Genomic DNA, 17,099 nt, shown 5'->3' with positions numbered 1-17,099 from the left:
TGTTAGGAAGGAATGAAATGATATAGGATGATGTGATCCTGGGTTTATGTTTTGATTTTGTTTCCCCTACTGTTTATCTATATTTTCCGAAAAGAAAATGAAAAGAAAAAAAATGGCATTTTTTTGGGTCAATGTGGTTTCAGGACAACCAAAGGCATCAATCTCTCCCTCTCTCTATGTGTGTGTATATATATATATATATATATATATAAGAAAGAAAAAAATTAAGTAGAAGAACAAAAATAGACTAACAAACAAATTAAATCATATATATATATATATATATATAAAATCAGTCATCCTATGATGAACGACAACATCTATGTTAGGTATTTTATTGAAACTTCTTCAATACAACTTTTTTACCAGAAAATAAATAAATTCTACATAAATTTTTCCAAATCAAGTTGCCAGCTCTCTACATCCTCATTCTTGTAATAAAACTGCAAAATCCAAAAAAACATACTAAACAATCAAAATAAATTTAATGGCAATAAGATATAAAATAAAGATATAACAAATCCCAAATCCCTAACACTATTTCAAAAGCAATTTTTCACTCATTTAATACCTTCAAGTATTTTACTCCTGGATCCACAATGAAGGAGAGAGTATTGGGTAGAGAGGCTTGGGATTCTACTTTCAGATGCTTGAAGTTATACAACGGAAAAACCATATTCTTTTTGTAATCCTTTATACCAAAGAAACAACAACATCAAATGTTAGAAAAATAAATGCAAATAAGAAAAAAAGAGACTAACAAACAAATTAAATCATCCATATGCATCACTAGTATAAGTTCTATGGATGGCTTATGCAACACGATTACATATTATACATTGGATATATTATCCGAATTACATAGATAATGTGGTACCACGAACCAACCACAAGGCCAATGTAGTAATATAGTAATATATATATATATATATATATAATTAATGCATACTTACAGAATTCAAGAAACGTATATAATTTGTCAACTTTTGAAAATGGTTCTAATGATCACTAGACGATACATCCAGTATGACATCTGGTTTATCTTTGGAGGTGAAAGTCACCAAAGGTGTGAACAACCTGTTATGCTTACCATAGATGTAAGCATATCTTTTCACATATGTGAAGGAAACCAGATTTGGAGCTTCAATGTCAACTCTAAACAATCTCGAATAACAAAGATCCAATTTCAAAACCTTTAGGCACGGGAGTTGAAACTTAACCTTGTCCAATGGAAATTCAGCACTATAATCAACTAACTTCAAAGTCTCAAGAAATCGAAATTCAGAGAAGTTCTCTGCAACCCATCTTCCCCGTACCCTTACCATTAAACTGCAAATGCTTCAAATTTGTAGAGCTGCTGCTTATGTTAATTTTATGAGGCTCATCATATGTGGATGATATATAAGTCAAGGAAACAAGATTTGGAGCTTCAATGTCAACTTTTGCGAAATCTGCATAATACAACTCCAAAGCATTTAGACATTCAAGATGAAACTTGATCTCCTCTAGTCCACGGATTTTGATCAACTTCAAAGTCTCGAGAACAAAAAACTCTGAGAAGTTATGCGCAACCCATCTTTGTGGCATATTTGCACCTTCAAAATGCAGGAGCTTCAGATTTGTAGAGCTGCTGCTTATGTCAATTTCAGGAGGTCCAGCATCTAATATGGATTTCTAAATCAAGGAAGAAAGATTTGGAGCTTCAATCTCAACTTTCAAAAAATCCAGAGAGTCCAACTCCAAAGCATTTAGACATTCAAGGAGATGAAACTTGATCTCCTTGTTCAATTGACCACGACCATTCAACTTCAAAGTCTCGAGAAAACGAAATTGAGAGAAATCGAATGGTTTAATCAATGGGTACTGTGTATCATCATGATGGGAACAAATTTGCAGATGCTTGAGCTTTGGAGAATTTGAGCTGCTGATGTCTAGCTTACAACTAGGTGATGAAAAATATTCAAGGCATGGAAGTTGTCCTTCGATATGAATCTCTTTGCAATTTTCGATTCTTACTTGTTTGAGACTATCATTACGAATAAAACTAACAGTTCCAAGACATTGGCAGTTGATAAGACTCAGATTCTCCAAAGAAGGGCTGCTTACAATCAAGTCTTGTCTTAGTTGTCTAGCCCATCCCAATCCAAGCCCTTTTATTGTCAAAACCCTGATTGTTTCCAAAGAAAAGAGTTGTTGTGGCAAAGGGTACGATGGTGTTATTTTTTTTTTTCCAAAATCCAACTCTAGCTCTTTGACATTGCTCTCTATTGCAAATGTAAATATGGTCTCCATCCTATTGTCCAAAAGATGACTATCATCTCTAACAACTAATCTAAATTTTTCTAAATCAATTATGCGACGGCGTTCAAGATAATTCAGAAAGGAGTCCAAAACCCAGGCCTTGGTATTCAATTTGGAGTAGAAATAATGGTCGAAGTTATTGGAGTCGAATTTGATTACTGGGAAGCAGAGGAAAGCAGAGGAGAAGGTCTTTGAGACCACGGACAGAGCCATGGCGTCTTTAGTACTTGGAAGGAAAGACATGATATGGTGGATGATGGATTCTGGTAAGTTTGATTATCGATCAGCCATGGCGGCTGAGAAGGAAACCACGGAGGTTAGGGCTAGTAGTGGTGGAGAACACTGAATCGATAAATTTTGTTTAAGAGGAGCAATGTTGGAAAATAAAGTAATTTTTAAAATAAACACAAAGTTTCTTTTTTTTTTTTTTTTTTAGCCAATAAGCCAACTAATATATATATATATATATATATATGCTTAACCAATTGTTTAATTAGGTGACATTAAAAAAAAAAAAATACAATTAGAGAAATTTGAATCTTTATAAGACTCCAACCAAAAGTACCAAATCATCCCCATGACCTTCTTCTTCTGTCTATATCTCGCGCCAACAATATGAAGGAAATACAGAGGTCAGAAGAAAGAGGTCATTGTATTTACAACTGGATTGTCCATATATTAATAACTCTGTTTCTAATTAACAATATGAATTGTTTACTCAAACAATTGGGCCAAAACTCCCTCATCTTCCCCCCATTTTTTAAAGTAATTTTTTACTAGTCGAATTGAAACCATACATATTTTTTGTTATTATAATATATTTTTTGAATTTAATTAGAAATTCTAATCCTGTTGAATTTTGGGTCAATGCCGTTTCAGGACAAACAAAGTCATCAATCTCTTCCTCTCCCTCTCTCTCTCTCTATCTATATATATATATATATATTTGATGAAAAATAATTCCAGGCATGGAAGTTGTCTTCAATGCCAATCTCTTGGCAATCTTAGATTTCTACGTGTTTGAGATGATCATTACCAACAAAACTAACAGTTCCGAGCCATTTGCAGTTGACAAGACTCAGATTCTCAAAAAGAAGGGCTGCTTACAATCAAATCTTGTCCATTCCATCCCAATTGAACACCATTTATTGTCAAAACCTTGATTGTTTCTGAGGAAAATAGTTGTGGCAAAGGTTATCTTGGTGTTCCTTTTTTTCTCCAAAATCCAACACTAGTTCTTTGACATTGATCCCTACTGCAAATGTCAATATGGTCTCTATCCTACCTACTAAAAGATCACCACCATCTCCAACCAAGAATCTGCCATTTGTCTAAACGAATTATGCGACGGTGTTTAAGATAATTCACAAACGAGTCCAACAACAACAAGGCCTTGGTACTCAATTGGAGTAGAAATAATGATCCAAGTCGAATTCGATTATTGGGAAGCAGAGGAAAGCAGAGGAGAAGGTTTTTGAGACCATGTACAGAGCCATGCGGTCTCTGGTTGTTGGAAGGAAAGACATGATATGGTGGATGATGGGTTCTGGCAAGTTTGAGAAGCTATCGGCCATGGCTGCTGATTTTTTTAATCTTCCATTGGAAAGTCATTGGAATTCTCATGACTGTCGGCGGGGCCGCTATTGAAGGAGGGAGGTTTAGAGGGTAGTGAGGTTTGGAACCGTTTCGAAAAATAAAATAATTTTTTTTCTAAAAACAAATAAAACCATAAATATTTGGAATAAATTACAATCACAATTATTATAAAATACATTAAAAAAAAGCATTTTTTTGGATCAATTTTGCTACTAGTTAATGAATACAAAGTATTTTTTTTTTTAACTAAATACAAAATACTCTCCCTGCAGGAACATTACAATATATTTTTACTGTTAGGTTTTTGTGGAGCTATATTCATTTTTCTTTTTTAAAGAAAGTCGAGCAATATTCATAAAAATAAATAAATAAATAAAAGAAGCAGCTTTTTTTCAGAAGTTAAAATGATCAACTAAGATCAAATAAATCATATCTTAGACATTTATATTTTCAAGGGTAAAAAAAAAATCTTGGCATTTCTTTGGCATGGATCAATGGTTCAAAAATGCATCAACGACCATGAGAAACTAAGGTGGTGAAAAACGAATCAATCCCACAATTATAACTATATATGAACTCTATCCAATCGTAAAAATAGTTACTTTACTTCCAGAAAGCTTCTTCAATACAACTTCATGACCAAAAACAAAACTTTTTCCTAGGAAAAAATTTTAATTTCATTAAGAAGAAACAGCCATAGGAAGCTCCTCCTTTCAGGACTCAAAATCATATACTAGTAAAGCATAACATGCCAACTCAGGTGCAACACGGTTAGCATCTCTAGAATAAAAAGAAGAACAAAACCTACCAACAAAGCAAAGAAGCAGTTTGCTACATATGTCCACAAAATTCTCAACCAGCTTCCCCTTCCATGCCGAATACAACTCCATCTTCTTCCAAACATTATTAGCATTAGAACAAATCCCCCACAAAAGCATGCAATACCGTTTCATCTCCACTTTTTGTTTCATTCATTTTTTTTCCAAATCAAGTTGCCAGCTCTCTATATTCTCCTTCTTGTAATAAAACTGGGAAATCCAATTGAAAAAAATTTATATCTATACAAAACATTCAAAATGAATTTAATGACAATAAAATATTATAAAAAAAACATATATATATATATATGAGAAATCCTCATACTAATTCAAAAGCCATTTTACATTCACTTAAAAAACCATACCTTCAAGGATTTTACTTGCTTATCCACAATGAAGGAGAGAGTATTGGGATGAGAGCCTTGGGATTCTACTTTCAGATGCTTGAAGTTGCTTAATGGAATAACCATATTCTTTCTAAAATCCTTTATCCAAAAGAAACAACAAGAGCAAAACAAACGGCAAGTATAAGAAAAAAAATGGTTTAACAGTCAAATTAAAATCATAAAGGTCAATAATCAGTCGTTGTCGTCCATATTATGGTGGCAGTATGCCGCAATTGGTTATATTCACTAAATTACTTGCACCTCACGCCTACCATAAATAGGGCGACTTTATATGCCTATGACAGTAAAATTTTACATATATATATGTATATAACATAAATCCAATTAATGCATACTTACAGATTTCATGTAACGAATATAATGCATCCAGCTTGAAAAATTGTTCTCATGTTCACTAGATGACACATCGAGTATTACATTCGGTTTAGCTTTGGAGGTGAAAGTTACCAAAGGTGTAACTCTAACCGAAGTGCTAGAGTTCCAACCATCATCCTCGTTCATATACATGAAGGAAACCAGATTTGGAGCTTCAATCTCACATGTAAACAGTTCAGACCGAGTAAATTTCAAGTTCAAAATCAAAACTTTTAGGCATTGGAGTTGAAACTTGAACTTCTTCGATGGAAATGGGCAGTCAGTATTTAACTTCAAAGTCTCAAGGAAACAAAATTCAGAGAAGTTCTCTGCAACCCATCTTTTCGGTACAGATTTGCCTTCAAACTGCAAATGCTTCAGACTTGTAGAGCTGCTACTTATGTTAATTTCAAGGGGTGTACCATATCCGGATTTATAAATCAAGGAAACGAGATTTGGTGCTTCAATCTCAACTTTCCAAAAATTTACAGAATCCAACTCCAAAGCATTTAGATTTTCAAGATGAAACTTGATCTCCCTCAGATTCCAATGACTGTCAGTCAACTTCAAAGTCTCAAGAAAACGAAATTCAGAGAAGTTTTGAGCAACCCAATTTTGGGGTACATTTACACCTTCAAACTGCAGCTGCTTCAGATTTGTTGAGCTGCTGCTGCTTATGTTAATTGAACAAGATCTATTAGATATGGATTTATAAATCAATGAAACAAGATTCGGAGCTTCAATCTCAACTTGGGTAAAATCTACAGAATCCAACTCCAAAGCATTTAGATTTTCAAGATGAAACTTGATCTCCATCCATCTATGGGAGCCTATCAATTTCAAAGTCTCAAGAAAAGGAAATTCGGAGAAGTTGTGAGCAACCCAATTTTTGGGTACATTTGCACCTTCAAACTGCAAGTGCTTCAGATTTGTTGAGCAGATGTTAATTTCAGGAGATCTAGCAGATTCGGAATTGTAAATCAAGGAAACAAGGTTTGGAGCTTCCATCTCAACTTTCATAAAATCCACAGAATCAAACTCCAAAGAATGTAGATATTCTAGACGTTGAAAACTGATCTCCTTGAATTTACAGCAACCCTCCAACTTCAAAGTCTGAAGAAAACGAAACGCATCAAACAAATTGTAAATCCATTTGTTTGGAATACCACATGTGCTGAATTGCATATGCTTGAGCCTTGGACAAGTTGAACTGGTCATGGTGTCTAAATTACAAATACAATAACTTAGCCCTTGTTTGAGTTTTACAGAAAAATATTCAAGGCATGGAAGTGGTCCGTGAACAACATTAATCTCTCTGCAGTTTTCGATTTCTACTACTTTGAGTTTAACAACATTACACACCAAACTAACAATTCCGACATTTTCGCAGTTAATGAGACTCAAATTCTCCAACGAAGGACAGCTTACAATCAAATCTTGATCCTCCAATATTCCCAATTTAAGCCCTTTTATGGTCAAAGCTCTGATTGTTTTGGAAGAAATAAGTTGTGGAGGCAAACGGTACACTAGAGTTCGAAATTTTACAAAATCCAACTCTACCTCTTTGACATTGTTGTCTATGCAAAAACTAAATAGGGTCTTCATCTTAAAGCTGTCGAAATACTGAGAAGCATCTCTAGCAACAAACCTAAACTTGTCTAACCCAACATTTATCCGACGATTTTGTAGGTAATTCATTAAGGAATCCAAAAACAATACCTGAGCATCTTCTTTCGACCAGCCAAGAATTTCTGCCAAGTATAACTCTGTGTAAATCGTGGGACAACAACGTTCGACAATGCTCAATAGGGCATATGAAAACCAGGCCTGCTTTGATTTCAAATCGGAGAAGAAAAAATAGTCCATGTCCATGTCCATTATTGGGAGGCAGAGGAAAGCAGAGGAGAAGGTCCTAGACACCATGGACAGAGCCATGGCGTCTCTGATGGAGGGAAGGAAAGACATGATGTTGTGGATGATGTGTTCTGGCAAGGTTGAGAATCTATCGGCCATGGCGGCTGATTTGTTAATCTGCCATACGGAATTCTGGTTTTGGTTTTTGTTCAAGAGACGCAACATTGAAAAATAAAACAATGTTTTTTTTTTTTGGTGAATAATATTTGGAATGAAATACAAATTATTCATAAAATGAATTAAAAAAAATCATGAAAAATATTTTTATTCGCAAAATAGCATGTGTTTTTTTTTATTCCTTTGTATTTGATTTTTAGTACTTATCGGTTCACTATTCTATCTCTAGGTTTGTATTTCCTCTAGAATTGGATATTGAATTATGAAAAATATGACAGAAATAAAAATTTGGGAATGGAATTGTAATGCAATGTCTATAATAACCTCTATAAATATATCTTATTTTGAAAAAATCCGAAAGATTTATTAATTTTAGGAGAAGAATTAGTGTGTTCAAATTCATTCAATGCAGAATTTAGTACTAAGAGAATAAAATATAAAATTTATATATAGGAACCCTAAGATCACAATTCATAAGTATTTCAACCCTGTTTCTTTAAAAAGGAACAAAATAATGTAGAAAGGAGTGCTAATAATCTTCGTGGTGGGAAACAATGTTCTCAAAATATTGTTATATATGTCCCTATTAGTTATTTAAAAAAAATGTAGTTTAATTAATTTAAAATAAAAATCTATATGAAAAAAATGCAGTTTATTGTTATTTATGTCCCAACCAATTGAAAGAATGACTGCATATGACCATATACCTATTTGGTAAGACAGTTTTTTTCCCCAGAGGGGATAGCATTTTATATATGTAAATGGGGTTGTAAGGATTTGAATTTGGAATAATTATTTGGAACAAAACAGCGATTTTACCCCTAGAACTGCCTCACAGGACAACAAAGGAGGAGAGCTTTCATTCCATATACCCATTCAACGAAAAAATCAAAAACAAAAAAAAAAACAAAAAAAACAAAAAAAACAAAAAAAATTATAAGAATGGCCGGATATAACGACATTAATTAACCTTGAGTAACTCATAGTTCATAGTATAAAACTAAGCAATTTATTTCGATAGTCAGGTTGAATTTGAAAATTTGATGCCAGTGCATTAGTTTCATTTATATACGTAGTTGAATCAATTTACTCAAAGTTTAAACTTTTGGAATAAATGATTCAACATCAGTGGTAAACGATTTCACTAATCTCTGTTTAGTGGGAATTTTAATCATTCTTTTTCTGTTTACTTCTTAGGTTGAAAGGAGATATATTAAACAGCAAAAGGCAGAAAAATATCCAAACTTAAATAAATCAATATTCAAAATATTAACAAAAACTCTAGGCAGAAAGAATCCCATCCAAGAAGCAGTTCTTTATTCCTAGCACCCTTAGCAATCCAATCCACTGCTATTCCATTCTCTTGGGACATAATTCACCTCCCAATATCTTCAAGCTTTTGCAAATAATCCCGGATGCCATCAATGGTTGTCGAAATGGTCCATGGTAAGCTAGTGTCCTTAGAAGTGATAATGCTCATTAGCTCTTTGGAGTTACCTTTAAAAATAATTTGGTACCACTCTATTCCCCAAAAGCATGAATAAAGCAAACCAAGCCACAAAGAGACATTGGACAGGTGAGAATTCCAAGTCACCATCCTTAATCCTACCCCTTTCGTCCAACTAGAAAAAAGAACAAAAAATGGGGGGAAAAAATGTTTAATATACTCGATTTATTTTTATTATATAAGCAGAAAGAAAATAAAAATGAGGGATACACATATACACAGAAAATTACATGAATATCTCATAATATTTTCTACCCTCTCAAAGAATAAATTTGCTTTATTTTCCAGAGAGTATATACGAAATTAATGCAGCAGAATAATTAGTTCATTGCCTTCAAACTTCTCCAATAAATTGTCCAAAAAAAAAAAACAAAAGAAATAGGTGATAGAATGAAATTTAACGTATTTAATTTAATTGATTGAATTTTTATTTGAAATATAATTTTAATTGAATATTATTATATTCAGATTCCCTGCATTCAATTTAGCTAGAAATTCTATTCTTAATGAATTTTGGGTTAATGTCTTTTTCAGGGTTTATAGTTCAACCAAAGGCACTGTTACATTCCAAACTCCAAATAAATAAATTAAAGAAAATTAAGTATCTTATTTTGGAGTAAATTCAAAAGATTATGGCCGCATTTTGAACTATATGAGCAAAGGTTGAGATTAGGAGAGCAGAAGCAAAGCGTCAAGTTTGAGAAGGTATAAACAATAGATATAAACATTTTCAGAAATACTGGTATAATTGTTTACTCTGTTTCTCAAACAAACTCTTTCCTAACCTGTCTCCCTCAACAATTTCATTAATAACCATAAACCATCTGTTATTTATCTATATTTTATGAAAAAAAAAATGAAATTAAAAAAGAAAACCTGGGATTTTTTTTTTTTTTTTTCCGGGGCATGGATCAAGGATTCAAAAATGCAGCAACAACAAGAAAAATTACCCAACCATCCAGTTAATTATAAAATAAAAACAAAATAAATAGTTGCTTAATTGTCTTCAAACTTCTTCATACAACTTTTGCCCAATCAAGTTGCCAGCCCTCTTCATTCTCATTCTTGAAGAAAAACTGCAAAAAATAGCAAATAGATCATACTAAACATTAAAAAATAAATTTAATGACAAGAAGGAAAAAGCATATACATAGTTGCTCTATCACCAAGTTCCCCAAAAGGTATTTAAATTAAGTAGGTTTTGTGACAGTTTGATTGTAAAAAATAGACTTTGAAACTCCCATTTAATTGATTGATGGCAAAAATATAACAAATCCTCACACTGATTCAAAAGTACATTTATATTCATTTAAAGCCCAGTACCTTCAAGGAATTTACTTTTGAATCCACAATGAAAGAGAGGGTATTGGGATGAGAGTGCTGGAATTCTACTTTCAGATACTTCAAGTTGTCTTGGAGGGACAAACCAGACGCATTCTATGTACTTATTTTCTTTCAAGAGAAACAACAAGAATAAAACACAGTGAGTCGTAAAATAAAAAACTTATAAACAAATTACACCGTATACAAAATCAGCCTCCTATGATGGAGAATGTTCTCCATGTCATGGTGGTATATATATCCAATTACATCTGATTGATGGAATTAATGCGACGTAAACCATCATAGTAAAATTTTAGATATAATATATAATAAGGAAATGTATACTTACTCCATGTAACGTATTAAATTCATCTTCTCATGTTGTTCACTAGACGACACATCTAGAATGACATCAGGTTTAGCTTTGGAGATGAAAAAGTGCCATATTTCTGATTAATATCCCAACTTTCATATGCGAAAGAAACCAGATTTGAAGCTTCAATCTCAACTCTAAACAATTCTTGATCACGAACACTCAAGCTAAAAACATTTAGGCATTGGAGTTGAAACTTGACCTTCTCCAATGGAAATGCATGGCTGCAGGATGTATCCACTTCCAAATTCTCAAGAAAACAAAATTCGGAGACGTTGTCCGCAACCCATCTTAGCGGTACATATGAACCTGTAAACTGCAAGGCTTCAGTTTTGTAGAGCCGCTGCTGCTTATGTTAATTTCAGGAGGTTCGTCAGATTCATATGCGGATTGACAAGTCAAGGAAACAAGATTTGGAGCTTGGATCTCAACTTCCATCAAATCTACCGAAACAAACTCCCAAGCATTTAGATATTCAAGTTCAATCTTGATGTCCTCCAATTCGATGATATCTCCTAACTTCAAAGTCTCAAGAAAACGAAATTCAGAAAAGTTGTGTGCATCCCATCTTGGCAGTATGTTGTCACCATGAAACTGCAGGTGCTTCAGATGTGTAGAGCTGCTGCTTATGTTAATGTCAGGAGGTATAAGTCAAGGAAAAAAGACTTGGAGCTTGAATCTCAATTTTTGTGAAATCTACCGAATCTAAATCCAAAGCTTATAGATATTCAAGTTGAAAACTTGAATATGCTTGTATCCACAGCTACCTTTCAACTTCAAAGTCTCAAGAAACCAAAATTACTTATAGAATGGTATTCAATTCTAGATACTTATAGATTCGGAGCAGTTAAGCTGGTGATGTCAAACTTACGACTATTACTATAAGGTGATGAAGAATAACATGAAAAATAGGTGCTTCAACTCGAATCTCTTTGCAATTGGGGATCTTTACTGCTTTGAGTTTAACATTACACATCAAACGAACAATTCCAACGAAGCTGCTCATGATAGTGAGATTCTCCATGGAAGGACGGCTTACTATCAAATCTTGATTTTCCAATGAAAGCCCTATCAGGGTCAAAACTTTTGATTGTTATGGAAGAAAATAGTTCTGGTGGCACATTCTGAATGTATTTGCTACTTCCATAAAAGTCCAACTCAAGCTCTTTGATGTTGCTGTATATGGCGAACCTAAGCTCTTTGAAGGGATTATACTTTGAATACTTAATGTACCTAGCAACCAACCTCAACTTGTCTAAATGAATTGTGTGACGTCGAGATTGAAGAAACTTCAATATAGAATTCAAAAACAGGGCCTTGGTCTCCACATGGAATGGTAATAATACAAGTTGATTCGATTATAGGTAAGCAAAGAAAAGCAGAGAAGAAGGTCTTTGAGGCCAACTCATTTGACAAAATAGGATATTAGTAAAATGGAATGTCATCATTTTACTAGCTTATATTTATTTATTTGTTTTTTCATTTATTCTTTAAATATATATATATATATATATATACACATATATTAAATAGAGGTTACAGCTATTTTGAAATAGGATATTGGTAAAATAGAATGCCAATTTTACTAAGCTTATATATATTTATTTATTTTCATTTATTCTTTAAATATATATTTTAAAATAGAGGTCAAGGCTATTATAGTGAAAATATATAAGTTGACTAAAATTTAACTCGTAAAGGGGCTAAAATGAAATCAAAATGAGAACTATAATGAAATTTATCAAAAATAGAGATGCATTTACAACCGCAAAAAAAAAAAAAAAAAAAAAAAAAAAAATTAGAGGCACAAGAATGAAATTTAACGTATTTAATTTAACTGATTTTTTATTTTATAAAGATAATATTAATTGATTAAAGGACCCACCACAAATCAGGTTATCATTTTCCCCTGCATTCAATTTAGTTACAAATTCTGTTCTCATAGAATTTTGGGTTAATGTTTTTTTCAGTGTAGTTCAACAAAAGGCACGGTTTCTTCTAGACCAAAAAAAAAAAAAAAGCACAGTTTCATTCAAAAGTCCAAAAAAATAAATTAAAGAAAATTTGAGAATCTTATTTTGGAGCAAATCCAAAGGATTAGGGCCGTTCTGTAAGAAGCCCTAGTTGCATTGTGAAGTATATGAGCAAAGGTTGAGATTAGGAGGGCAGAAGCAAAGCCTCAAGTTTGGGAAGCTACAAACAATAAATATAAACATTTTCAGAAATGCTGGTCTAATTGTTTATATTAATATTTCAAACTTACTAATAGAATAGTAACACATTTTCATAAAAATAAATATATTTATAACAATAATTACACATTAACTTTCCCAATGTCACAATAGTTTAAAATAGTTTTTTTTTTTTTTATCATTTCCAATAATAATTTTTCCATTTCATCCTAATGTCTCAAATCTACGACTTCCTAATCATAGATGAAGATTTACCAACTGAATAAATCTCACTCCACACTGCCGTTTAAAAAAGTTTGGTATTCTTTTTTTTTTTTTTTTTTGTTTTAATTTTAACCCTTTAATTGTCAACTTTTGCAGTTGACTTAATGACACTTTTAAGTTTTTTCACTCTTTTGTTTTTAATTGATAACTTTTACTTATTGATTTCATAATAAAAATTTATTAATATTTACATTCTATTTTCCAGCCAAAAAAATAAACACATTATTTTATTTACTATCGTCCTCACAGATTTTATACATTAAATCACTTACACAAAATATAAAAGAAAAAAAAAATGAATACAAAAATTACATATATAGTTTGTATCCTTTTCCTGCCTACTTTCAAGTAGAGCCATTAGTATCTCTCCCACATCTTTATAGGAAAAGGAACAAAAAATGAACTATATTACAAGAAAAAAACCACCATATATGCATTGACTAACAGAAAGAGGTGATTACAGTACCTTGAGATGAAGAATAATCCCCCTTCTTGTGGTTCATTGTATTGTTTGACAATGGGACTTTATGACACACCATTATCTTTGCAGTACACCATCCAGCAAAAAGTTCTAAGAATAGCCCGATACAGGGACATTAGTTAGCCAAGCGGAATTCATATCTAATACAATAAAATTTCAGCTGTGCATTTGAATAGTCAGGTACAATTTGGAAGATTGATGCATCAAGAGCTGGAAGATTTCCAGTATCAAAAGATAAAAAATAAAATTAAAAAAGAGAGCTGAAAGATTTTCCCCGTAATATCATTTTTTACATAGACCTTTCTACTTCTTTTGCCAAAACAGAACATCACCCAAAAAAGCACACTCTTCCAATTACTCGACTTCAAGTACGTAGCTTAGTTTTATAGACACACATCATTTCCTTTTCCTTTTTCCAAGACAAACATATGAACGATAAGAATGCAATAGTTTATAAAGTTATGTCAGTATAAGCAAAGAGACAGTGAGACACACTCATAGGCGTTCCGCAATTACCTTTTACCCACTGAACTGCAACAACGTCATTACTCTCTCACAGAATGTAGCAATCTTCTAACGATAACCTGACTGTAAAAAGTTCTTGTCCTGAGGAACAATACCAAAGCAGCAAGAGATCCAAAAAGGGTAGCAGATGCCATAATAAGAAAAGACAGCATAAAGCAGTGAGTTCCTGTGCATATAATTCCTTTCTCTTCTGATGCTTCTTGGTCATAGATGTACCCAATAACCCTCACAGAGAAGATATAAGATCCAACAGGACTTGCAATCGTAATGGTGTTGAATATGGTGCCCATATGTATCACACCAAAAATCTCAGAAGTGATTGTGGGCATCAAAGACCATTGAGAACCATAACAAACACCTACTAATACTGAACCAGCATATAGGGCACCAGGCCAACCGGAAGCAATCACCAGATGACCAATGCTCATGGCTGCTAGAGTGAGAACCATGAACAATGGCCTTGCCCATCCTTTCACATGCAGGAAATAATCCGATACATAACCAGCTCCAAAGCGGCCAAGAAAATTCCAAATGCTCCACAAGGAAACCAACGTACTTGTCTGAAAACTTGTGTAACCAAGTGATCCACCTATCTGGCTAATGTTATTCACTGCGGCGAGCCCTGACCCCATACCACATGCCATGGCAAGGAACAAAATCCAGAAGTCTACAACGCACATTGCTTGTAACAGATTTAGATTTTCTGCAGAATGCAAAGTCCTATGAACATAAGCATCTATTTCTTGGTCAGTGTTGCTAGGAAAATGAACATACTCAGCAGAATCTTCTCCTACACACATTTTTCCAGTATCGTACCGCTCAGAGCCATCCATTAATGGGTCCCCTTCAGTAAAGGAAGTCTGTGAAACCCTATCAGAGTCCCTTTGCTGGGCTCTAATTGCAATACATAGAGGTGAGCCAAGCAACAGCATAAGCACTACAAGTGTTAAGACACGAACAACTAATCTCAAAGTAAGGACATGCTCTACTATTATAAGTCCCATAAGATAAGTAGCAACAAGTAGAGCAATCAATGATAAACCATTTAGGTGCTTCTTGTCAACTCCTTCACTCGTGTAATGGATTCTCACGAGCCACATTAGCAACAAAGTATCGAAAGTTGGCAATAGTGCCAGCATGAGAAGATATGAGGTGGGTTTGTTGTATAATATTGTCTCATAAATTTGAACTAATATTGCTCCACTCAGACCAAGAAACCCCTAAAACCACAAAAGGAGAACTTTTTAATGATGACATTAACTCTAAATATTGCAAAAAGAAAGTAAACTTCAGGCCGTGATGCTAGCAATCAACTAGGGGGCGATATGGTACTACACACACTTCCCTAAGACAAAATATGAGAGGTAATTTTCTAGTTGTGGAGATAAGATTAAGAAGGCAATTTCATAGAATAAAAATGAAAGAATAATGGAAAAGTAAGCTTATTATCGTTGAAGTTGGCAGTGAGTGCTCAAGTTTTACAATCACAGAAGATACAATAAGAACCCACCACATCTAAGATTTAACAACGTATTTCTTGTTTCTTTCTTAATTTCAGCGACATCAAAAGTCTGAAAAGATCATGGGTCTTTAATTTCCTAAATTTTATACTGTTTGAATAGATAATATAATAAACAGGGGATGGCTGAGTATAAAAAAACGAGAATTAATAGTGATCAAGATTATGCAAAGACAACAATGCAAAGAGTGAACTCAGGCCTAATGGAATTGAGTAAAAAATGGTTGGCAAGTGATGATTCTTGAATTGCTCAAAGCTTCAGATGGGTAGAGAAATTTTCCTTTTTGAGAAGAATTGGTTTATCTATGTTTATCCCTTAAAAGATTGTAAAAACCGGCTAAAGATTCCAATATTTAATGATCTTACTTTTAACAAGCAGCTGGTGCACAACTTTTTCAGAGGGGGGGGGGGGGGGGGGGGGGGGGGGGGGGAAAAAAAAAGGGAAAAACATATTTCCAAAAGAACAAACAGAGACTCAGAGAGCAAGAAAACGAAATTCGAGTACCTTCATGATACCAACAATGGTTCCGCTGTAAAAGGGGAAGTTCCTAACGCCGGTGACGACATTAGCAGTGTTAAAGAAAGACTGACCATGAGCAGCAATAAGCATGAAAAGGCACATGACCGGCACGGGAGGCCGAGGAATCAGGCCGACGACTGAAACCCATATGAGTAAGTAGCCCAAAAAGCTCTGCACAGCCCCGGCGAGAAGGACCACCCAAGGACCGGAACGAGAACGAGAAGAGGCAGTGGCGGAGGAGTAGAGAAGACCGGAGAGGAGACCACAGTTGACTCCGATATCCTTGAAGACGGAGACAGTGTCGAGGGTCGATTGGTCGTAGTGCTGGGTGACCTTCATGGCCTGAGAGTAGATGGAGAAGGTGTAGAGTGACCCACTTGTGCATTGAATCCATATACTAGCCACCGTCGATACCCATTTGCTGTTGAATTTGAATAAGCTCTCTGTCATTTTTTTTGCTTTTTTCTTCTTCTTCTTCTTCTAAGTTTTCTTTCTCTGTTTTCTATTATGGGTCATCAAAGAAAGAATAAAGATGAATTTATTAATGGATTAAAGAAGAAACATCAGAATCTTAAAGAGCATTCAAGCAAAAATGTGTTTAGGAACAGACTTTGGCCAAAGCTCCGCCATAAGAACCTTTAATCATTTCTAATGAACACAGCAGTAGTAGTAGTCGTGACAATGAAACCTGCTGTAAGGCCCATCACATGGTTATTGTCTGTTAATTGCTCGGCTTGATATTCTGCAACACCTGTCACCTTTCCCTTTCATGTCTTTAATTTTTTATTACCTTATTTTCGGATGGTATTTTTTAATAATAAAATGGTTGTTTATAATAATAATTTTTTTATTATATATAATACGTAGACAGGACAGGGACGCTGGTCC

General features: G+C 33.8%; 2 protein-coding genes across 3 annotated transcripts; both read right to left on the bottom strand.

Annotated features, from left to right (window-relative positions):
- Window positions 1-4,446: 4,446 nt before the first annotated feature.
- On the bottom strand, window positions 4,447-7,587 carry LOC112491738 (uncharacterized). Of its 2 annotated transcripts, XM_048474131.2 has the most exons (4): window positions 7,196-7,587; window positions 5,462-6,589; window positions 5,081-5,200; window positions 4,447-4,925 (listed from the first exon to the last, which is right to left on the bottom strand). In XM_048474131.2, the coding sequence occupies exons 1-4, from the start codon at window positions 7,553-7,555 to the stop codon at window positions 4,869-4,871; spliced, it is 1,665 nt and encodes a 554-aa protein (XP_048330088.2). In that variant the 5' UTR covers window positions 7,556-7,587; the 3' UTR covers window positions 4,447-4,868. The 2 variants fall into 2 exon arrangements, with proteins under 2 accessions (XP_048330088.2, XP_048330087.2); XM_048474130.2 differs by having other exon boundaries at window positions 5,462-7,587.
- Window positions 7,588-10,686: 3,099 nt separating this feature from the next.
- On the bottom strand, window positions 10,687-16,967 carry LOC107410202 (protein NUCLEAR FUSION DEFECTIVE 4). Its single transcript, XM_048473950.2, has 4 exons — window positions 16,822-16,967; window positions 16,197-16,713; window positions 14,164-15,392; window positions 10,687-13,737 (listed from the first exon to the last, which is right to left on the bottom strand). Exons 2-3 carry the CDS (start codon window positions 16,659-16,661, stop codon window positions 14,193-14,195), a joined length of 1,665 nt encoding a protein of 554 aa, XP_048329907.2. The 5' UTR covers window positions 16,662-16,713; window positions 16,822-16,967; the 3' UTR covers window positions 10,687-13,737; window positions 14,164-14,192.
- Window positions 16,968-17,099: the final 132 nt, after the last annotated feature.

Source organism: Ziziphus jujuba, chromosome 2 (genome assembly GCF_031755915.1).
Source record: "Ziziphus jujuba cultivar Dongzao chromosome 2, ASM3175591v1".
NCBI lineage: Eukaryota > Viridiplantae > Streptophyta > Magnoliopsida > Rosales > Rhamnaceae > Ziziphus > Ziziphus jujuba.
This window is presented reverse-complemented; position numbering and strand designations above follow the sequence as displayed.